This window comes from Daucus carota, chromosome 6, assembly GCF_001625215.2.
Source record: "Daucus carota subsp. sativus chromosome 6, DH1 v3.0, whole genome shotgun sequence".
NCBI lineage: Eukaryota > Viridiplantae > Streptophyta > Magnoliopsida > Apiales > Apiaceae > Daucus > Daucus carota.
The window spans coordinates 4,131,260-4,155,112 of NC_030386.2; the positions used below are offsets into that span (position 1 = coordinate 4,131,260).

Sequence of the window (23,853 nt, forward strand, 5' to 3'; positions counted from 1 at the left end):
CGCTTCCAAACAACATATTTATCCAACAAAAAATATTCCTCCTCAAAACTAGAGCTATAAACGAGTCGAGCTGTTCGCGAACAAGCTCGACTCGACTCGTTTAAAACTCGACTCGGTTCGGTTCGTTATCGAGCTCCAGTTCGAACAAAAAAATTTGATCGTTAAGAAACTCGAGTCGAGTTTTACTAGTGTTCGACTCGAGTTCAACTCGTAATCGACTCGAGCTCGACTCGGCTCGTTAAATTCGGACTCGACTCGACTCGTTAAACAAAATATATATGATTTTTTAATTTTTAATGTATAAAAAAAATATGGACACTGAAATGTAATTTTTTTTCATTTTTGATATTTTCCTAATATCATTAAAATAACTAGATCTTAATATCCTTAAGGTTAAATTGTCAATAATTGTTTTGAGAAAAAAATATAACATCAATTCGGGACCAGACATATTTAAAGTACTAGTTATTTCACTAGTTGATTATTAAAATTTCACATCAAATATATTTTTTGTTTTGTGATATTTTTGTAAAATCATTAAAATAAGAATATCCCAACATCTGTGTGGTTGAATCTTCAAGAAATATTTTATAAACTTTTTTAATATTAATTATATTTTTAAAAAAATCAAATTTTCGCGAACGACTCGACTCGATTCGAATTGTTCGCGACCAGCTCGAGCTCGACTCGGTTCTTCAACGAACTCGAGTTCGAACAACAAAAAATGATTGTTTACCTTATCGATCAAGCTCGATCGACTCGTTTAGCAAAAACTCGAACTCGAATTCGACTCGTGGAAACTCGACTCGGTTCGTTTACAGCCGTACTCAAAACCATAAGTGTTTATTCCAACACGCTTTATTGCTTTGTATGTAGAAGACAACTAATAATCTCACAAACTCTTACCTGATTGCATATTGGGCCTGTATGTGCACTCGAGTTAATCTTCAACCAAGCAAGCCACCAAACAAGCCCACAAGAATTGGAGAAAAGGCCCACCATTTATGGTAATGTCAAAATAATCAGAAATATAATTATTATAAATTAAAACTTAAACTTATATTTATATATATATATGTATATATATATATTAAGATTTAAATTTAACTAAAATATTAAAAATTTAAAATGATAACTATTTAGTTAAATATGAAATTAATGTGGTGTGTTTAGCTTATTTTGTTTCTCATGAATAAAGAATTATCTTCGTAGAGTATATATAGATATGTACGCTAGCTTTAAAAAAATATTTTCTATTAAGATTCGAATACAAAACAACTTTTATATTTATTTTTCTAAAACATTTATGAATATAAGTATTTTTATCCGAAAACAAGCTCTTAATTTTGTAAGAGCTTATTTGTCGAACAATTATAAGATGAGACTCAATCTGATCGGGTACATGAGTACTCATATCCATTCCAGATCATATTTTATTCAAATTTAATTTTTTCGTCAAATTTAAATTGTTTTCAAAACAGATACCGCATAGAATATGTATCTCGTATACGAACCGAGATACGGATAATTTTCAAAACAGATACTGCATAGAATATGTATCTTGTATACGAACCGAGATATGGATAATCCAAATCAATTTACCGTCGTTATTCAAACGGATGCACTTCTCGAACATTTTTTGTTTTTTTGTACATAATAATTACAATATAGAATTTGTTTTTCTAGAAATGTAATGTTTTTAGCTATTTGGCTTCAAAGTATCCACCGACTTCTCTCTTCTGCTCGAAGAAATTGTTTAACCAATGAATCCCTCTTTTCAGTATTTTAAAAAATTTTGATTTATTAAAAGATTTCGATAAATTTATGATTAGTTTTAAGAAAAATATTTTATCAATTCATCAATCACACTGCAATTTGATTAAAAATTTCTAGTTCATAAATTTTGTTTAAAAAATTTGATTAAAAATTTCTAGTTCATAAATTTTGTTTGATAAATCTCTAGTTCATAAATTTTGTTTTATTAAATTTTGTTTTGCTGAAAGTAAATTTTTAATAAATTTTGTTTTATTAAATTTGATTTTGTTATTTAGTGGGTGTTTGGGAATTGGACTTCTGGGCTTAAAAGCCTAGAAGTCCACTTCCTCTTTTCTGCTGTGTGTTTGGCTAATGATACGCAGTACTTAGAAAGAGTAAAAAAAGTCAAGGAAAAAGGCTACGAAACGGGGCTTTTTTTGGGACTCCAGCTTTTTTCAACTTCCTGTCACGCACTGTAGTCTCTGTTCTAAATCGGTGACATTCTACTACCAATTGTTTTTTTTAAACAACCTACCTATTGTTTTTGTATCGTTAAGAACCCTAATTCTTTCAAGCCTCTCTCTTGTCTTCTTAGTTTTTGAATAATACATCTTCTCGGGAAACTTAGATTTAAAATCATCAGGGATTTTGTTGTCTCTCTTCCAAGCAGGTGAGTTTCAGACCGATTTCTCTTGTTTTTGTGATTCTGCTCCGGATCTATTCTCGGAAGAATTTTAGATCTAAAACGATTGGAGATTTCGTTGTCTTTCTTCTATGTATCAAGCGAGTGGATTTTCAGTCGGATTTCTCTTGTTTTTGTAATTCTACTTCAAATCTAAGGTTGTTTTCTCTCTGTTAACGGAGGAATCTGGTGATAACAAGATTCGGGGAGGGTTGCTGGAATTAGTGGGGGATGATGACGGTGGACAACGGAGTATGGGTGGTGATTTTAGGTTTGGCTGAGATCGTTCGGGGAATGAGGGTTCTTGCAAGGGTTGTGTCTTCTTCCCAAACAATATGCCTACGTACCCTATTTATAGGGATCAAGCTAGACGTAGTTCTTGGGAAACAAGTAACCTAATCAGAATAGGTTTCTCATTCCTTCATTCCAACGATGGGCCACCGCCTTGGATCAGACAGATATGGGCTTCCGGATCCCAGCTTCCTCCAAGGAGCATGGTACTAGGTGGGCTGACCAACTCTAGCCCACGTGGACCTCCTCAGAATTGGCTGTAGGGCTAGCCCTTTATCCTCTCTTAGGGCGAGGCTGAAGGTGGGCCTGGGCCTATTACAAAATAATAACTTGGCCTGAGAACCAGGCGTAATTGGTCCTTTCCGCTTCGGGTGAGGAAGATGGGCTCCGGGCGAGGACCCAATCACAGAGGGCGAGGACCTGTAGAGGACCTGGCCTGCTAGATACTGGGCCACGGGACTTGACCCATGCCCAGGACGAGGATCCATGTGGGGCGAGGACTTAGTTGAAGACCGGATCCACTTGACACCAGGACTCATGTTCTGGGTCAAGCTAAAGGCGAGGACTCAGCTGGAGGCGAAGATGACCCTGGAAAACGGGCCTTCCTATTTGTAAGGCGAGATTTGCGCAGTCATCTTCCTGGTTGATATTTGGGCATAACACTCTCTCTGGTGAAAGTTTTGTTTTTCGCTTTTTAATTGTAAGCGGGGTCTTGATTTGTTGATGAAAGTTTGTATGGAATCGCTGTTTTGGTCGATAGCTCAAACGATAGCTCTACTAGGGCATTATGAAGAGGGTACCAGGAATTCAACGAGGATGTATGAAACGAGTACTTGTATTTGTATATTCATTTTCTTCAAAATATCGTTTAACTATCTTTTTATGAGAGGGTTTTATATCAACTTGCCCACTCATCTCGCGGAAAAGTCTCAAATGGCACATAGGTCTCCACGGCGACTCAATTAAAACACTAAACAGCTATATAATATCCTGTCGTTATCTTTCTTAAAAAATTTTAACAGAAGCCGTTAAATTTGAGATCTATATTTGTATGTGGCACTGACATGTAAAAACACTGCCAGAAAAAAACAAAATAAACATAAAAACAATATAAAACATAAAGTATTGATATTAAAAAAGGAAGTAATTGAAATTATAACACAACTGTGTATACAAATACATACACAGTCGTGTATACATGACTACAAACATATGGAAACTGAAGATCGTCGAGGTCTTTAGAATTGGGGAAAACGAACCGCGACTGCGTTGCTTGCGATTGGGAAAGGCGTCATCGAAGCTCTTTTCATCTCTCCACTTCGATCGAACGAGGTCAATATTAAGGTTTTATGAACAGTATTAACTTTTGTAGTATTTTTGCTTGTATTTGAATGGGTTGGGTGTATTACTGGTTGAATGGGCTCGACGTGGTTGGCATAACAGACGATGAGTTTGACATGGGGTTTCGGGTTTTGGTGGCTGCTGATATTAGCGGTAGAAGGAATTAGATAGATTTGCTCTAGATACAAAGATTTGGGGGAGTTTGGCTGATGAACCCTAACCTAGAGGGTGTGTATATACGTGTATATATACAAGGACTTGGTCATATTAGTTGTTAGATTCAATACTGCCAGGTCACTTCTTTTTCCCGTATGCACTACTGACACATCACCACTTCCGTTAAATTTTCTTTAAAAGATAACGACGGGATATTATATAGCTGTCTAGTGTTTTAATTGAGTCGCCGTGGAGACCTATGTGCTACTTGAGACTTTTCGGCGAGATGGGTGGGCAAGTTGATATAAAACCCTTTTATGAGAATAGGCGATTGAAATTTACTGTTTCTTCGACTCGAACATTGGTGTAGATGCCGTATGGCTTTTTATTGTTAGATTAACACCTTTGTTTCAAAAAAAAAACCTATTGTTTTTGTTTATTTTTTATTCCTACTGTCTACTTCATGTTATCTCCATCCAAATATGAGGTGATTGAATATAAGAAATTTTTTTATTTAAACTTTTGTCTTCAATTTTATGAAATACTCAAATATATTAATATTATATATTAATATTTATATAAATTTTTAAACACACTTATAAATCACCGAAATAGTTAAATGTGAGACATTTATATTATATAATATAAATATTAATCTAATCTAATATTTTCATCAACTTTTCTCAATTAATTTCGTAAATATCAAATAATTTTATTACAAAACTATGAAACTATACAAGCTTATAAGTTAAGTTATCCAAACACTTAAAAAACTTATAAGTCTCGGTATCCAAACACTTATAATAGCTTATAAGTCCAAACCAACTTTTCACTTCTAATCCACTTCTTTACATTAAGTAATAAGTCATTTATTTTAAACTTAACCAAACAGGGCCTTAATATTCTGTATATTCAACTTTGTCGGTGTCTTGTGAATTCAAATTCTTATTTTAATCTTCGGATGATAGTTTAGAAAAATGTTCAAATCATTCAATTAATAAAGAATTTTGCGACACTGGTAACTCTAATATAAAAAAATCACGGGTGAAAGTACTATTTGCATAAACGTCACAATTTTTAATCTTGCACTGAGTTGAGGGTTTTCACGGAAACAGTCCCCATGGTCTTTTAGATTAGGGGCATAGTCTAAGTACATTTTAACCTCCTCGGACATGCTCTAAACGGGCATAGTCTAAGTACATTTTAACCTCCTCGGACATGCTCTAAACAGGATAAAGGGTAAGCTTGGTTTGGTTATATATTCAATACAACCCTCTCACTTTCACCTTTTCTCTCTAAAAAAATTGAGGGATAGCAATTCACGGATCACCACCTGTAAATAAATAATAATAAAATAAAATAATATTATCGATATTTATCCAATACAAAGACTCTCTACCTTTCCTCCTTGAATATAAACACAACCTTGTGTGCATATATTAACATGCTCCTCCTCACCTCCCCACCCCGCTTTTCCCTCGCGTCCACCCCACTCTCCCCCTTTCTCTCCTCCCCCCACTCCCTCACGCTCCCCTGGCGCGTGACCTCTCCCCCCACGCGCTCATTATACAATTCTAGCCCTAGTCGCCTATATCTCCTCGCCGTTGCGCATCTCATCTCCGATCTCATCGCGCCGATTTCGTCATCTCGGTAAGCCTCTCTCTTCAGATCTGCAATCTTTAATCATGTTTTCATGTATCTAACACTTTTTTTTGTGTGTATAGGTTGTTTTTGTGTTTTTATTGATTAAGAATTGAATTTTTTTGGGGATTTGGTTATGGAGCCGATGGATATAGTTGGGAGGACTAAAGAGGATGCTTCGCTTCCCAAAGGTGCGATCTTTTTTATGGTTTTTCTGTTCTTTTTATTGTTTTGTTGTTATATTTGTTCTTCTGGTTGTTTGATGTTGTGTTTAGTAGTAAAGTTTTAATCTTGCTGGGGATCTGTGTGAAGATTGGTGTTTTAATTGATTTCGCAGTTGTTCTTATGGTTATGATTGTTATATGATGTTTCTGTGGATGAAGTTTAGATCTTGTTACGGTCGCTTGTGTGTGTTTTTGAGATTTTTTTTGTGAAATACTGGATTTTAATAGCTTGATTAATTTAACTTGTGTTTAGTTTTTTGATGAGATAAATCATGTGTGGGCGAACCTTTTTAAAGCATGTTATGTTTTTCATAGAGCAAATTGATTTTAGTATAAACAATATTTTATACTTTTGGGGATTTATTTGAAAGAAAACAATAAGCTATATTCTACATGTATGGATATCTTATGTCGACTGGCTATATAGTCAGGATGAGTCGAGAGATTATGTTTTTATTTTTGTAGTTTACTTGATAAACAATACATCTATAACCATGTATGTGCTAATGGCTAGAGGATTGTTTAAAAGCGATTGTGAATGGTGCTTTTACTTACACAGCTTTTCATTTATAACAGCCACTATGACAAAAATCATCAAGGAAATGTTGCCTCCAGATGTCCGTGTTGCTAGAGATGCTCAAGACCTTCTGATTGAATGCTGTGTAGGTAAGAGGATTATTGGCAAGTGCCATTTCATTGTTGCCCCCGTTGTTGTAACATATTGCGTTTCATCTATATTGTATACCATAAGATATTTGGCATTATTCTGTGTAACATATAAAGTGTTGGTTTTGCTCTTCATTTACCTACTATAGTGATCAGTAGCATGATAAATATTCTGAGTTTGAAAATGAGGATTGTAGAATAGGAATTGTTTCTCTCCTGTATGGGGGTTTCCCCTCTAAAAATGATGGCTGCTTTCATATATCAGAGAGTGTCTCCGATCATAAATTTCACCAGATTACATGCTTATACTATTGTAGTGACTAGTGATGTAGCTTTCTTTGTATCTCCTGCTTCTAATTTCTTTCAATCTTTTCTTTCCATGATCTACAGAGTTCATTAACCTAATCTCATCAGAGTCAAATGAAGTTTGTAGCCGAGAAGATAAAAGAACAATTGCACCAGAGCATGTGCTAAAAGCCTTAGAGGTTGTTAATTTTATGATATATGGTTTTTAATATAGTAACCTTCTCATTATTGCTGTCTTTTAAAGGCAAACTATATTGTCATACTTTTTCATTTGAAGTCACTGCATACAAATAGATTATTAACTGTTAAAATGATACAGTAGTATTGACCAATACAGTTTGCACTTTGCACCAGGACATGAGATAGATTTAGCTTTGTAAAATATATTTTAATTCATGTATATGTTTGCCTCGGTTTTGTGTCATTGATGAGTAGTGATGCATACATCTGCATCTTAGCGCATGTTTTATTTTCTCTTTTCATTATTAGTAAATAATGGCTTTTTTTAATTTAAGCGCACAAGACATATTGCTAATTATGAAATGCACTACTTACGAAATGCACGATATTTTCAGGTTCTTGGCTTTGGGGAGTATATTGAAGATGTTTATTCAGCATATGAACAACACAAAGTTGAAACTATGGTAATAGTTTATCCTTTTTATTACTGTGTGTATCCTTTTATTAAATCTTTAATACTCCTTTGGTAATAACGCATTGGGCAACGGCAACTGGCTTAGTAAACTGCAGAAATTATTTCAATAAAATGTCCCATCTGTTAAAACTTTTTTGGCAGGATACTGTGAGGGGTGGGAAATGGACTACTGGAGCAGAGATGACCGAGGAAGAAGCATTAGCAGAACAGCAGAGAATGTTTGCAGAGGCACGTGCACGGATGAATGGCACGGCAGTGACTCCCAAACAACCAGAACCGGAACCGAGTATGGATAGCTAGATTAGAAGCATTTCTTACTTAAGTATAGGCAAGCTCCTTTTGTACCAGTTCTTCACTTGCTATGTAGGAGACGCTCTTGTCCAGTGCATAGGCACTTGTCTACTCCTTTTTTAAACTTGTACTCAGAAAATATGTTTACATATTGCTGTAATTACTGACGTGCCAGTCCATGTTTTTTACATTGTGCTTGTTAGTTTCTATTGTTCTCAAGCAACAAATGTTAACTTGTACTGAATTAGTTCTTGTTTAGCTAAAGCCTATATATAGTTAATTTGGTAGTTATTTTTTGTTCCTTGGTTATAATATTTTTTCATGTGTACTGAACTTAAATTGTTCTTTGATGTTTACACCTGGACACAGATAAACAGCATGGCACCATTTGCCTTGTAATACTAATTTTTATTTAACCACCTCATTTCACGTTTCCTGTTGGGGTGTTGACACGCTGGGGGTGTGTTGATGTCACTAATCTGGGATGTGTCAACAGGTGTCTTTTGTTTGGGCTGTTGAATTGTTTTGTAATGGAGCCTTTGGGTGGCAATTCTCAGGTTTATTTGATAAACTTTCTGATCCATGATGAATGACAAGTCCCCTACTGTGGAGAACACGGCGGCAGGGTCTGAATGTTGCTGAAACCCAACATGTTCGGTGGCATGCTTAGCACCAGAAGACAGGACACAGGTTTGTTTTTGAAGGATCAACAGTTTTCCTGTGTTGATGGTCTCATTTATGTATGTTTTTGAGATTTAGGCTCTGGTTCAGGTCAAAAAGAGTCTGCCAGACCACTTCACTCCCTACCCCACAAGAAACTGTGAAAGTGAGGTAACATATAACCTTGTCTCCCAGGATACTTTTCTTAATTATAGATCACCCAACTCAACTCTCTCCCCCCCTGTGCTGGTATAATTGGTGGGGGCAACTTATGTTTTCTTTGTCAGTATTTTTTTGCCCTACACCATAGGACTATAAACAACAAATGGGAAATGAGAACTCACAAATCTCTAGAGGAAGAAAATATTAGAATCTTTGTATCTCTCTCCCCCTCTCTGGCAACCCCTCTTTTTATTATTAGCCTACCCCCTTTGTTTTATTTCTTAGATAAAGACAATTATGGCAAAGAGTTCCCAAGACTTGAGCTCTAGGCTCTTCCACTGGACTAAAAAGGTTAGTAATGAGGATGAAGAAATTTGTCCAACCATCAAGTCCTGTTCTAGTATTAGCGACGAGCAAAAATCGAAGGATGCATTGCAGGTGCGGGCTGCAGAATCTCGAATTTCACTGTCATTTACAAGAAAAAAACTGCAAGCTATTGCAGCATCCCGGGTGCACTCAGTTATTACAGCTTTTGCTAAGAACCGGGCGCACTTACAGCAGGGCCTTGGAGCGAGAGTGGTAGGCACCCTTTTTGGATGTCGTCGAGGACATGTGCATTTTGTGTTTCAGAAAGAACCAAACTCCACACCAGCCTTCTTGATTGAACTTGCTACGCCAATAACCGGGCTGGTACATGAGATGGCATCTGGATTGGTTCGGATTGCACTGGAATGCAGCAAGGAAGAGAACGTGGAGAAGAGAAGATGCCGATTATTAGAGGAACCAACGTGGAGGACTTTCTGTAACGGGAAGAAAAGTGGGTTTGCATCGAGGAAGGCATGTGGTCCGAAAGAGTGGAAAGTTTTGAAATCTCTTAGGCCTATTTCAATGGGGGCTGGTGTTCTACCAGCTGGAAATGTAGGAGAAGGGGAAGGAGATGAGATAATGTATATGAGGGCAAATTTCGAAAGAGTTGTGGGTTCTAGAGATTCAGAAGCGTTTTACATGATGAATCCTGACAGTCATGGAGCTCCTGAACTTAGTGTATACTTGCTCAGAGTCTAAGCACTCATGCCATGAAATGTCTGTCTTCATCTTTTTATGTTTTCTTCATCAAGGATTGAATAAGGTCTTTTATGTTCTATCTTTTTCTTCTTTACTGCTGTGGTAGCCAGAAATTGTAAATTACTTTGTTTCAAATTTGTATGGGTAATGGGAAATATTTATTATTTACATGTCCTGTTAATAGGAAATTTCGTTTCAGTGTTTAATCCACCTGTATGACTTGAGTTGCTGTTGCTTAAATAGGTTTCTTCTTCAATCTGTGTTTCGTATGATCGGCGTTGATGGCCTCTCCGAAACCAGAACTCCGCCGGACGGAACAAGAAATATTTTCCGGGGAGGCGAAATATTTTCCATCGTTTTTTAAAAATTGGCTGACATCAACGATATCACTGAGGATTAAAAAATAAAGAGTAAATTTCATGATGGGGCTAAAGTTTTCAATATTTCACAAAATATTGGTCTAATATTACGAGAAAGTACTACAAATAGCGTGAAAAAAGTAAGAAAAGTGAAGATAGTGATGATACCGGTTGATATTTAATGTATAAAGTAAGTATAGTGGAGAAAAGTAGGGGTGGTTAATTTTTTTATTATAAAAATTTACGAAATCTAAAAAATTGCATAGGACATCTCAGAAAAGAAAGCGTAAAAAAATGATTGGGACGGAGGGATTATGTGTGAGTTTCAGATAGTAGTGGAAGTTGTTCATTAGCACATAGTTTCTTAATTGTCATAAGCAATGTAGTTGTAAGAAATGATACAATCGAGTGTGATGCTCATCTAAAGATTTGGTTTAACATGCACTTCCAATAATGTAAGTGAATAATAATAATAATAATATAGATGGCTGGTGTGGTTATATATACGGGGACCAGGTGTTTGATGATCATGAATGAATCTTTTACGATTCCTCTTTCGCAATATCCCGTTAAAAAAATCCGAGCAATGATTGTTCTCTCAGGCAAGTAGCAGTAGATTATGTGTCAAGGGAAGGGAGTAGTTGGGTGCTTGAATGATACTCCCTCCATCCCTCTGATTTCTATACACTTTCCTTTTCGGGATGTCCCATTCAATTTTATAATCTTAAAACTTTCTCAAAATAGTAAACTTTTATAATATAAAAATTCTACCCACCCACTACTTTCATATGGTATTTCACCTTACACTAATTTATACACTTTTCTTAATCTCCGTGTGTACATTCCAAACGTATACATCCCACAGGGACGGAGGGAGTATGATTTAAAACTATTGGAACCATACATATGAGCATTAGATGAACAAGGGACTAGCCAAGACTCCGGTTAAGCTGAATTCTAAAATCCGGCAAATTTTTATTTTCAAATCTTAACCTTAAACTATAAATTAGTAAGAAAATCAGTGAAACGCTAGCTACTATGAAAAAGAAGTGATGTTAAGTTTTAGCATGTCTGTTTCACAATCCTGGTTCCGTCACTATACATCAGAGAATTAATTGTTTAAGGATTGAGACACCCTTGTTAAATAACATATTGTCCGCGATACAGAACTGACAATTTTATTCTTTTACTGATCTGTTCTGGTTTCTAAAACCGAAGTCATGATCCTCAGCAAAGGAAGAGGGGTTACTGAAAATGTTTATAGAGATAAACTTGTAGCAGAATTCTGTATGAAACCATTAGCATAGTAATCACATACTGTGCTTATTAGTAGCTTTATCCTTATTTAAGTGACAATAGTTGCAAGAATTTCCCACCCATCTGCCATCTTAATCCTTGTTTCAAGGCTTTCATATCTTTCAAAGTAAAAGGGAGAAACTGGGTCCATTGTAGAAGGCTTGGTGTGTGGATCACAGCATTCAGAAAGAAAAGATTCAAGGAGGTCTTGAGACTTGAGTTGAGCCTACACTAGGCTTCTCGGAAATCGAGGGGTTTTCCATTATAAGAAAGAAAGAACTGCAATGATTTCCATCATTTTCTCATCATTATTCAAAGATCAAAAGTTGATTGCTATGGATATATAATAGGAGCAATAGCCTTGTAGTATGATTAGAGTCATCACAAGATAAAGCATAATTAGTTGCTAGTTGCACACTCAATACTATCTAAATGCCCATGGGTGCTTTAGTGACATAAAATGTAATGAGTTCTTACCTAATTGATGATTAAGAGCTGATAGCTTCCACCTTTTCTCTTTACAAGCAAGTAAGACAACATATACTATAAAGCCAAATTCAAAACCATAAATAGAGCTATTGAAAGTTGTATTTCAGCATAAACAGAGTTATTGAAAGTTGAACCATGTGTTGAATATGTTGCTGATAACATGCGCAGAAAACAGTCTCATTTATGGTTGAACAAACAGTAATAAGCAGAAATTTACAGAACAAAGAATAAAAAAAACACTTGAAGTAGCTAAGTCTTCTCCAGCAAACACATGGCGTTGGAGAAAAGCTAGTGTTAGAAAAATTAGCTCCTAGAAAATCTGTCTAATGATATTAATCATAAGGAAATACATGGGGTCATGAGACTCATCATTTGAGATGCAGCTGGAACACAGAGGCATGATCTTCCGCCTCTTCACCGCTTCGAAGAATCAGGTCTTTGGCGAGCAAAACCTGGCTGGATATTGTGATTGATGACATATCACATAAGATTCGAACATGAAAAAAACCAAAAAAACATGGGTAAGCAAGTTGCATTAATTGCAAGATAAGATGCTCAAAAGCATAATTATATCAGTACCAAAAGATTGTCTGTGAAGTTGAGAATCAATTTTTCGAATAGTGGAATGGCAGTTGTAATTTAAAAGGTTGCACAAGTTTTATTTGTATTGACTGACAAAGCTTTGCAAGACTCGACATTTTCTGCCCATGAAATAAATTTATTTTTAAGAAAGTTTGTCCAAAACAGTTCTACATTTTAATCAAACTTGCGGTTTTTGTATGTTCCAACTCACTTTATTATCACAAGAGAAAGTTTCAAGGAATGTAAAATATATTTGGAAAACTGAAAATGTTATGCTCCCTTGATCAAAAAATATTTCCTAGAGAATCTACAGGGTTTCTATAGTTTTTGCAATTTAAAATGAAGTATATTAGTTGTGCCAAACTATATAAATCTGTGTCCAGTATTCTTCCTGCTGCCACACAGATTTGATGGTTCCCTCAAATTAAAATGTAGGCCTTATATAGTACAATATATTGCATAATAATAAAATATCTAGAAATATGAAAGAAGGCAATTAAAATGAAAAAGAAGTAGACTTACCTGAAGAAGCATTGAGGGTGCAGTTGAAGCTTCAGAAGCAACATGGCTCCTAGTTTTCCTTCCATTTAATGTGGCAACGGATGGGCTATTAGCGGTGGTTATGTCCCAGAAAGTCCGTTTTTTAGCTGCTGGTGCTGGAGATTGAAACCGATGGCTTGGGCTTTTTAGTTCACCCTCAACTGCCTCCTTTGGCCTTAAGCTTGCTCTAGTCACAGTTCTCTTTGCCCCTTGCCCTACTACCACTCCATCAGCTGGTTTGACACCTTTACGTGAAAGATCACGAATGAAGGCATCTTTTTGCTTTATCTGCAATGCATGATCCTTCTTGATTCTCTCAATTTCTGCCTCTAACGCCTTCACAGTCTGCTTTAGATCTTTCACAGTCTCCTCAGCTACCTTCTTTCTCTTGGATTCGGGTGTGAAACAATTCCCAGTCAAGAATGATGGTCGAGTTTTCTGTTTCTCAATGGCTTTGCAAGAAGGTACTGGAGGTGTAAGAAGTGAAGACCCTGAAGAAGGTGCAGGAGAGGAATTTGCCGCCAAAGATTGTGCTTGTACTGCTAACAACTTCTGTTGCTGCTTGGCCAATTGAACCCTCAGTTCCCGGTTCTCTTTTTGCAACTCAAGCAACAATTTGGCCTGGTCTGGTTCAGATTCAGGTACTTGAAGTATTTCCTCATTTGCATCACATGCCTACAATTGTCCAAGAAGGAAACGTCTCAATACAACAATGATTACTTATAAGGGATCAAGATATAAACTAACAAATGCCCCTTCACAATACATGTGCCAGACTATGTAGTTACTACCTAGATGTGTTTCATCTTTAAAAGTACAATAGAAAAAATACTTCTATAATAAATACTCAAAAAGAATTAATGTGAACTATTCTCAGGCATCGATTACAACCTTGGTGCGGATCTCCTTCGCTCGATCAGCCCAGTGAAGAGTGTTTTGAGTCTCGCCAAATGATAGATTGCTTGGGCTGATATTGGCAATCATCACAGTATTACATGCTCCACCTAGTGAGTCCTTGAGAAGTTGGGTAAGCTTGGAGTTACGGTAAGGGATGTGTTTCTTTCCCTCAACAAGTGCATTGATGCAGCTACTCAGAGCAAGGAGGGACCTATTAATGTTGGCACCCTCAAGTGATCTAAGTGTTCTCTGGTCAGTAGCTATAGCTCTCTCCGAACCTGCAAGGTCAATAAGTGACAACTTCCCAACACGGCTTACAATATTATCGGCAGCATCCCTAACTCGATATTCAACTACAACCTGATGCAATGTAGAAAAAATATTTTATTTATGTCAGAACATATATAGCTTACATGAAACAGTATGCTTTAAAACCAAGACTGGGAAGTTTATTGAAGAGAATTGGAATTAACCTGCAGAATGGCATGAGAACGTGAAGATGTTTCATTGGCCCGAGTTGGTTCAGTTGTCCGATTATGGTTTCCTTGTTGAAGTAATGTCATTACCTGTTATTAATCAAACTAGAGTATAAATCTTGATTGCATGATCAACTGAACTTACAAACTCATATAACCTAAGAGTAAAGTAAGTAGAGTTACTTCATCAGTAGAGTAAGCTCTGTACTGAGTAAGGCCTGCTGCCACGATCCCCTGAAATATTTAAGAATTTTTTTCGTCAATAATAGAAAAACTACAAATGGGAAACACTGGTAGCATAATAAATTTCAGTAACCTACAAACACATGACATTGTAGACCAGACCTGCTTATCTTCTCTAAGGACTAGAGGTCGTCCTGGCGAAAGCAAATCTCTGACAGTTTCATTGTAGACCTCAAGATAAGACAAATGAACCACATGGTTTCCATCATAACTCCTCTGTCTAACCTTGTTAAAAAGATCTTTAATTGCTAAAACCATCACGCCTGGATTCTCCAATGTACCCAGCATTGTGTATGTTTTCCCAGCTCCGGTGGCACCATAACAGAAGACTGACCCATTTCTCCCCTGCAAAATCGCTTCCACAAGCTCTGCTGTCCTGAAATGTTAAATATAGATCTCTTTGAGTTCCTCCTTGATCAAAATAGTACAATAGTACTTGTCATACAGTAGAATACAACGCAAAATTTCACACGAGAAAAATAATTTCCACCAAATGCTCGAAAGGCATAGATACAAGTAACATATAGGAAAAATCATCAGAAACCAAAATCTAATCAAAGAAACAATAATGAATATTGCTTTTTTCAGTGTTATTAGTTTGTCTAATTTCCAAAATGTGCTCTTTTATATAGTTTCATATAACATCAAATGAGGCAATTATATATGATTCCATTTATTAGTAACTTTGGCCCACAAATACCATATAAGTTCCCCTGCCCTAACCAGAACATATATAATGCCTCAGATCTCAGGCTAAAGTAGCTATTTCTTTAAGAGAACACTATATTTTCTCTTAATAATTAGGATAACAAATATGATCATACATTGCGCACTACATAATCAATCACTTCTGTACTAAATTGATCTTTTAAAAGGAAATGAGGACTTACAGCTAAACAAGTAATGAACAAAGAAATTCATAGTTCTGCGCTACAACATATCAGCAGACATCATTTTAGTTCAGCTCAAATAACAAATGTCAATATAAAGACAGCAATTTTACGGAACTCACGATGTAGAGTAAACTTCAAGCTGAGTAGATGTATCAGGAAATGATGCATCAAAGGTAAAATGTCTCCCCCTAAGCCTCTTCAGCCTAAGATAATCATTTTCATTGGCAAATTCAGTCAAGTAAATATCTCTGTTGTTAACAATTCGAACACAGCACCTTGATCCAGCATCTTTCTCCTTCTTCCCCATAGGCCTAAGCCTCACAAAAACAAAAATTCTACTACCCTTGGATCCCAATTTCTCCGAAACAGTCTCCAATTCTTGCAGATTCCTAATCCCTAAGCCACCTCCCCCAATGCCTCTCGGCTCAGAATGTGGCACCACTGAACCCCCCATCGACAATTTCCTTGCTACTGTATTCGACATTGATCCCTTTCTTGGGCACGAAAACCCCACAATCTTTTCCGCTCCTCCCACAACTACATTCTCCCTAACATCATCCACTGAAGGCTTTGGCAAAACATAAGTCTTTGTAACTACAGAATTAGGCATTGTATTCTCTTTCATCACATGGGGTTTCTTCGATTCCTCTTTCGGATCCTCGAAAACCTGATTCCTCTCATCTTTACTAGACAGACCTGACATTCTTCGATTTTCTTGGACTGTAACACCACTAAATGAAGCTCTTTTCTGCTGTTCATACAAAAGGGTCAAAGCCTTCATCTTCTCCTTCAATCCATAATGTGGGTTTCTCATATGATGACTCAAATTCGAATCTTCTTGATCTCTTTGATCTGGGCGTGTCTTGATCTGAGACCTTGTTGAAACAGGCATTTTGTAATTTTCTTAAACCCTAAAATCCAATCATGCCCTTACCAATTTCTTGAAAACCCACTAAAAAAATCCAATCTTTTCCCAAGAAAGATGATTATTTTACAGTCAAATTCAAGAATTTATATATCTGAGTGGCTGAATAGTAGAGGAAGCAAACTGGGTCTTGACTGAATAGTAAAGATTTGTGTTTGAGATCAAGAAAGTGAGATGTTTAAGGGTGTTTGGCTGTGGAGAGATCTGAGCCGTCTGTCTGATTAAATGAACGGTGAGATTGTACCGAAGAACGGAGTATTTTGAATAAGTGTGATAAGCACACCGCATTTATTGCTAGATTCTATTGTGGATACAAGCCATTCCAACCATTTGTGCTGGAGTGTAAAAAGTACATAGGGGGAGTGTCAGTAAAGAGTAACTGTTTTGAAATTTTGTAACGGTCGAAACGTATGACACCATAAAGATAATATAGGTTATAAAAGAGCCGCGGGACCACGTTATCATTTTAACGGTTTTTCATGTGCACACGCTAAGAGCAACTCCAGCAGCTTCTCTGTTTCATGTCCTAAGTCCAATTATAAGGAATGTGACATAAAGTAGTGCTCCAGCAGTGTTTTAGAGATGTCTTAAATCACTAAGATCATCCTTCCATACCTTATTAATAAGGCACCACTAGTCATGCCTTATTTGATTTCTTTAATAAAATAATTATTTCTCTCTCTTATTGTAACTTATTTTCTCTCTCTTCCTTCCATCTTTTATCAATCTCTTTCCAAATTTATTATTATAATAATAATAAGGAATGAATTATAAGAATCATTGTTGGAGTTGAAATACAAAATATTGTCCTAAATCACTAGGATTCAATATTTTATAATATTTATAAGGAAGACACTAAGACACTGCTGGAGATGCTCTAAGCACCAAATTCTATAAATACAGTGAAATTTGGTTGGCTTCTACTTCTTTATAATGGTGGACCCCTATGCAAATTCACAAATCACACCAATAAAAATCCACCAAACTTATAGAATTTGGTGTTTAACATGTGCCCATGGGTACACACTAGACAAACTCTTTATTTAAATAGTGTAAATGTGTGTTTTTTACCAACTCCCCGTTTTCAAAACAACCTCATTTTTAAGAATTTAATAAAAAAATATTGTAAGAATTCTCTTTTCTACAGCGTGATTTAATAAGAAAAGTTGACGTGTTCATGAACGTTGCTTCCGACATACATCCGACATGGCTTCTAGAGAACTTTTCTCTAAAAAAGGATTATATTAGAGTTTGTAATTTTATAAATTTTCTTAAAGTGGTTTATTAATTGTTTGTATAAAGTTTTATTTTTGCCATGTACATCATCATCATCATCATCATCATCATCATCATCATCATCATCATCATCATCATCATCATCATCATCATCATCATCATCATCATTTTATATGATTTCAAAGAGTTACGTATGTGCTATTTGTATTTTTGTTTTCTATTTCTTTTAATGATGGTTATTAGTCATATGCATGTTGTTAGGTATCAGCCCATTACAATGATAGCATGAACTTTGATGATCCAAAATATATTAGAATATTAATTGTATGTTTAGACAATTTTTATAAAAGGTATGTCTTGATCACAAAGTTAGAAGAAGATTGTTGGGTATTAACTCAGTTGTAATTGGATTCCGACTTGAGTTTTTTTTAAACGTAGAAACCCGAAGACGCTACCCTTTGGGTCCGCAGTGGGTAAACCCACGAGCTCACGTAATAGCCTGCAAACCACGTGAATCATGGTAAACCGCACTTAAGCGACATGCTCTGGCTCAGGAGGCATAACCACAAATTCTCCTCCCCTCAGGAGTCGAACCTGTGACCAAGAGGATTCTAATTGCAGTTAGGTATTTCAGAGTTAGATTCTGATTTTTCTAAGTTTGGGGTGGCTATAAATACATACTCATATTGTGTTTGATAGGTGTTGTCAAGATGTAGACTTAGATATCGTTTGTGGGCGGATGCTTGAGTATCCAAGTTTGGTTGATTGTATTATTGATAACGATTTTGATTAATAATACAAGTTGGGATGTGGTTTTTCCGCGTCATATATTTTTTGTATGTGCTTTGCATTAAGAGTTGAATCTCGTATTTTTTATCTTTAACAAGTGGAATCAAGAGCCCCGGTCAGGATTGTGATTGATGAGTTTGGAGAACAATTCGGGATTTAATTGAGAATGCAGAGTATGAAGAAGGTTTTGTTAGCAGGAAGAGACAAAGTTACGTGCGGTATGACAGTTGACTTGCACCGTGGATCAATCATGATGGACTCAAGATGGAAGAAGATTGAAGGGATCATTGCAATTGTTTCAATGGTTTGATAACCGGGTGAATTATTTGGATGATACTGGTGTCGTTATTCTAGTCTCTAGAGGTCGGAATGATTGTGAAAGCAAGGATCGGGTGACTCATCAGATGAAAGGACACTCATGGATTGATGCACTTGATTATGTAGATGGATATACCATTATGATGAAGAATGATGGTTTGGAGGTCACTAAGTGGAATCTAGCGACACTCAGAGTTCGTGAGAACGAGAAGGGAATATTCTTGTTCGAGGGGAGGCTTTGGCAGATGGATGTTCGTGTCTTGGTGGTTATTGTTGATTCAGTTGTAATATTGCATTAGGCTGAAGGGGAGGATTGTTAGGTATCAGCTCATTACAATGGCAGCATGGACTTTGGTGATCCAAAATATATTAGGTTAATAATTGAATGTTTAGACAATTATTATAAAAGGCATGCCTTGGTCACAAAGTTAGAAGAAGATTGTTGGGTATTAGTCCAGTTGGAATTATATTCTGATTTGAGTTGAAGATTTTAGAATTGGATTATAATTGTAGTTAGGTATTTCAGAGTTAAATTCTGATTTGTCTAAGTTTGAGATGGCTATATATACATAGTCATATTATGTTTGATAGATGTGCTCAAGATGTAGACTTAGGCATCGCTTTTGGGCGGATGCTTGAGTAGTGTTAGGCTTGAGTATCCAAGTTTGGTTGATTGTATTATTGATAACGGTTTTGATTAATAATACAGTTGGGACGTGATTTTCCCGCGTCATATATTTTTGTGCGTGCTTTTCATTAAAAGTTGAAGCTCGTATTTCTATCTCTAACACATGTTGTGTTAATATGATAAATAATTCATTGTATAGGTTATTATAATTATTGTGCTTAAGACTGATATACATTATCACCGATCCTGTTTATTGTATTTCTAGTTGTACTTTTAGATGATATGTTCACAGTCTTATTTGATTTTACTAGCTTATTGTATATCATTAAACTAATTCATATATTATTATTTATATTTATTTTTTAAAATCTTAACCTTGTCAGGTGATTAATATTATATATGTTTATGTTAAATATATAACTAGAATGAGTTTATATCGTGTATCTGAATCTTTCTGGATAAAAGGTAAGTTTAAACTCGCTATTTTATTTATTTGAAGTTAATTTTATTTAAATATTTGGATCAAGTTAATATTTTAGATATAAGAATTCCCAATTAGCTCTAACATATGGAACTGTTAGTATTTGCGTGTCGTTCTGGAACTAACCTGTGACACCTTTCTAGGGAGTGCTTGTTAAACCCTTTGGGTTGCACATGTTTATGATACCTTAATAAGGGGCGCTTTATAGACAAATAATGAACTTATGATACTGAGTCACTGGGTTTTTGTGACCTTAGCGAGCTGTGAATTAACTTATGTCACTCTGAACAAATTCGAGTAATGATTTTAGATTTATGAAAATTATGAAATTATGCAAAACTCCTGATCCACTAGCTTATACGATTAGTTATCTTGCAAGGTTTGTATAGCTCATTACTTCCAAATTTCATATGCCTAGTTTTTGGATCGGGAAAGAATTGGTTTACTTTGCTCCAAAGATTTGAACTTGCATGTTACTAGTATTTCATGGAGTTGTGTCACTATATTTGAAATTATGTCAGACTATGATTTTTTTGGTTTTAAGTATAATGTTGTTGCACTTGGATTTTATTTGTTAAATTTATGATATTTGAGACTTGAGATTTAGCATGTAAATGAAAGTTATTTGCTTAAAAAGTTGAGTCTTTACATAGGATGTCATGACAAATCGCGAAGATCGCTCCATAGCCTGCATTTTAAAATGAAGTGTCAGTCATGTACTCGGATAAACAAGAAGAAGAAGTGTCTAACCTAAAGTGTGGTCGAGTACAGAGGTCAGGAGTCGATTCTTGGTGGCGACCAGACTTATGGTTCCGAGAGACAAATACTAAAGTATGTTTTAGGCATCTAAAGCCCAAGGTCTGCTTAAGACCCCTAGGATGCATTCCAAACTCTTTATTTACAAACACTTACCCATTATGCCATCTTTACTACTCCTAAAACTAAACTACAAGTATTTTCCAAATAAAAACATCAACCATAGCAAGCCTATCTTTAATCAAAAACAGCCATATAAATACATGAACAGTAATACTCCATTCATTATCATGAAATATAAAGCAGTGCTTAGATGTGATTGTTGTTGCTGCCGCTTGATTGATTGAAAAGGTTTTGGAAGAGAGAGTGTTTGTGAAAGCGTAAAAAAGAAATGAGAAAAATCGGTATTCATATAAGTTTTATGAGATAGACGGTTGTGATTAACTCACCCATGTGAATTTACGGTTGAGATCTTGCAAATATATTAATGTGTGACAACTAGGCTCCACCGAGAATAGAAACGTTTGGCTCCTAGAGTTTTTAATTATTTAAATTCTTCAGGATGAGAATGAGGCCAACTGACTAGGGGACTAACCCGAAAACGTACCTGAGTTGGACTGCTGGAGCTAAGCCCGATCGAAGTCTAGGCACCACGTCCCTGACTTTGCAAAACAACCTTAACTTCCTCTTTTACTCAGCCATTGACCAACTCAAGTGGGATGAAGACATATATAAACACTGGCACAGATTTGTTAAAATACAATACACATTTTATACACACATGACTACTTTTACGTTCCTAATTTACTCACCCAAAAGTAGTTGACTTATTTTCTTACCGGAGATGAATGGAGGATCATCCCGCATTATATTCTTTACAAGTTACGACCGATACTAGTTATTGCAGAAAACTGGTTCCAACATTTACCTTGTTGAGCGCGTTGGTCTTGAAGCTATAAAGTTGAAAGACAACCCTCAACTAAATATGGCAACCAGAAAAATCCAGGACAATTAAATCTATTATAAGTTATTACTTGGACGAGGCATTATAATATAACAGAATTCTCCTCTAAATTCTGAAAATATTTAATGAGGTTAAGCAACTCATTTTCATATATACTTTTTGTTTCTAGATCACCAATCACTACAACAAAATATACATGATTGTTGAAAAAATACATAACCAAAATTAAGTATAACAAAAAGAAATTATAACTTGATCAGCAGGAAATAAGCAAAAAATCTTACTGTACTTTTGCACAAAATATCAATATAGGACCACACCTACATCAACGAGTCTCTTTGAAGTTGTCCAATGCACATTTGGGAAAATTTTGCAATAATAGTGAAAAAACACACATACCATTTTCCTAGAGGAATACATCAAAACACAATTATGTTAACAACACTGACACATACTGATACTATCATAATCAAGTACTAGATATTTATAGTATTTTTCTGTCTTTAGTTGCACAAAATATTTATATTTTACCTTTAATTGATGATTATGTTCTTGTTCAAGTATTATCCAAAATTAAAATAGTAGAAGATACTGTATAAACAATATGTAAATAGAATGTTACAATGTATAGCAAGAAGACAACATAAATAGGCAAGTTGATAAAAAAATGTAAAGTACAATAACTAAAATGTAATACATGATTCAAGAATATAAATGAATATCTTTTCAACTACAATAACATATTCACTTTACCTTAAAAATTAAATTCAGGGCCACTAGCTTCGAGCAAATATGCCATCATATAAGTTGATAAGCAATTTGATAAAAAATCTTCAATGGTCTTAAAATCTTCACTGCAACTATAATATATAAAAAAAATATTCATCGAGCAATAAAATTCAGAATCGTTAAGCAAATGTCAAGGATCGTGCTTCATATAAATATTTAAGCAGATTCGTACTTCTTGTCCCTTCTATTAGTACATTACAGTCTTGAAGCAGAGCAAGGAGACCTCCGAGAGGGTGCCTCACAAATGAAGACTTCCCTTTTGGACCAATAATTAAACCCTTTCACCGGTAATTATTTCTGACACAAATTATCGGAATCTATCAATTTTTGCATCCCAACAAGAATTTAATTACAGAAATCTAAGTGAAAATACATAAATAAAATATATTAAGAGAAATTTCTAAAAATAAACATATGACCTTAGGACAACACGAAGAAGAACATGGATAAATAGAAGAAGGGTAGTAAATAAAAGACATAGCATTACAAATTAACTGTCATCACAACTTCTCAGAAGGATAAAAAATATATTCATACAAATTAAATTTGCTTTGCAAATCTTGTTTTGATGTATTAAATATCCCTGTTCATATTTATTTAAAATGATTTGAATAATTTAGTACTTGAAAACATATTAATTATAAATAGTCATCTCGAATTCCTATTTATGTATATTATTATGTGAAGTATACATTATACTTAAATTATACTTATATTAATATAATACTCTCAAATTATTGCATTCAGATGTAGTACATAATTATCCAAATATCCCTAATATTGTGGTTACTTTATACAAATTGAAATACGGATATACAAAAACAACTTATTCGGTAATCACTTGAGTCAAATTAAATAAATATGTAGATATTTGAACTCGAGTAAAAAATGAGCGAACTATTTTTTTTAAATTCGAATCCAAATCAAATGTAAGGAGTAAATATATATATTCGAGCAAAATATGATCGTATTTCAATTTACAAATATTCGACTCGATTTCACATATTACACATGTACATATGAGTGGGTTTTGCTGTAAATTTTTTAAATTATAAACTTTTTGATTGTTTTGGTGGCTAAATAATTTTTTAATGTTAGTTTTTAATAATATAATTGAAATATATAAAATATGATCACTTGTAAAATAAAAATCTAAAATTAATGTCAATTTTTAATTAATAGAGTTGAAATGAAGCGCATGTTGAAGTGGAAGATAAATGGGTGGGGTGAGGTAAAACTGTAAAAGAGTCTAAGTAGAAAGGAGCCATATATATAAAAAAATACATGAAACGAAAGT

The 23,853-nt window shown here is 35.1% G+C and overlaps 3 protein-coding genes across 4 annotated transcripts; 2 read left to right on the forward strand and 1 right to left on the reverse strand.

Annotated features, from left to right (window-relative positions):
• The first annotated feature begins 5,641 nt into the window (after positions 1 to 5,641).
• On the forward strand, positions 5,642 to 8,299 carry LOC108192789 (protein Dr1 homolog). Its single transcript, XM_017359276.2, has 6 exons — positions 5,642 to 5,875; positions 5,950 to 6,057; positions 6,667 to 6,756; positions 7,147 to 7,241; positions 7,638 to 7,706; positions 7,859 to 8,299. The coding sequence occupies exons 2-6, from the start codon at positions 6,003 to 6,005 to the stop codon at positions 8,015 to 8,017; spliced, it is 468 nt and encodes a 155-aa protein (XP_017214765.1). The 5' UTR covers positions 5,642 to 5,875; positions 5,950 to 6,002; the 3' UTR covers positions 8,018 to 8,299.
• A 132-nt stretch (positions 8,300 to 8,431) lies between these two features.
• LOC108192788 (protein MIZU-KUSSEI 1) lies at positions 8,432 to 10,063 on the forward strand. Of its 2 annotated transcripts, none has more exons than XM_064079792.1 (2): positions 8,432 to 8,698; positions 8,768 to 10,063. In XM_064079792.1, the coding sequence occupies exon 2, from the start codon at positions 9,128 to 9,130 to the stop codon at positions 9,893 to 9,895; it is 768 nt and encodes a 255-aa protein (XP_063935862.1). In that variant the 5' UTR covers positions 8,432 to 8,698; positions 8,768 to 9,127; the 3' UTR covers positions 9,896 to 10,063. The 2 variants fall into 2 exon arrangements, with proteins under 2 accessions (XP_063935862.1, XP_063935863.1); XM_064079793.1 differs by having other exon boundaries at positions 8,780 to 10,063.
• A 2,043-nt stretch (positions 10,064 to 12,106) lies between these two features.
• LOC108224690 (kinesin-like protein KIN-8A) lies at positions 12,107 to 16,726 on the reverse strand. Its single transcript, XM_017399381.2, has 7 exons — positions 15,790 to 16,726; positions 14,880 to 15,153; positions 14,718 to 14,768; positions 14,532 to 14,624; positions 14,053 to 14,418; positions 13,144 to 13,836; positions 12,107 to 12,495 (listed from the first exon to the last, which is right to left on the reverse strand). The coding sequence occupies exons 1-7, from the start codon at positions 16,560 to 16,562 to the stop codon at positions 12,454 to 12,456; spliced, it is 2,292 nt and encodes a 763-aa protein (XP_017254870.1). The 5' UTR covers positions 16,563 to 16,726; the 3' UTR covers positions 12,107 to 12,453.
• Positions 16,727 to 23,853: the final 7,127 nt, after the last annotated feature.

What these genes read in the sequence shown, in the direction of transcription:
- LOC108192788 (XM_064079792.1), top strand. Translation starts at nt 9,128, where the DNA reads ATGGCAAAGAGTTCCCAAGACTTGAGCTCTAGGCTCTTCCACTGGACT.
- LOC108192789 (XM_017359276.2), top strand. Translation starts at nt 6,003, where the DNA reads ATGGAGCCGATGGATATAGTTGGGAGGACTAAAGAGGATGCTTCGCTT. An exon ending in GGATGCTTCGCTTCCCAAAG is followed by an intron (nt 6,058 to 6,666) that starts GTGCGATCTTTT and finishes CATTTATAACAG; the next exon opens with CCACTATGACAAAAATCATC. An exon ending in AACACAAAGTTGAAACTATG is followed by an intron (nt 7,707 to 7,858) that starts GTAATAGTTTAT and finishes CTTTTTTGGCAG; the next exon opens with GATACTGTGAGGGGTGGGAA.
- LOC108224690 (XM_017399381.2), bottom strand. Translation starts at nt 16,562, where the DNA reads ATGCCTGTTTCAACAAGGTCTCAGATCAAGACACGCCCAGATCAAAGA. An exon ending in GTTCTCATGCCATTCTGCAG is followed by an intron (nt 14,419 to 14,531) that starts GTTAATTCCAAT and finishes ACATTGCATCAG; the next exon opens with GTTGTAGTTGAATATCGAGT. An exon ending in CGAAGGAGATCCGCACCAAG is followed by an intron (nt 13,837 to 14,052) that starts GTTGTAATCGAT and finishes GGACAATTGTAG; the next exon opens with GCATGTGATGCAAATGAGGA.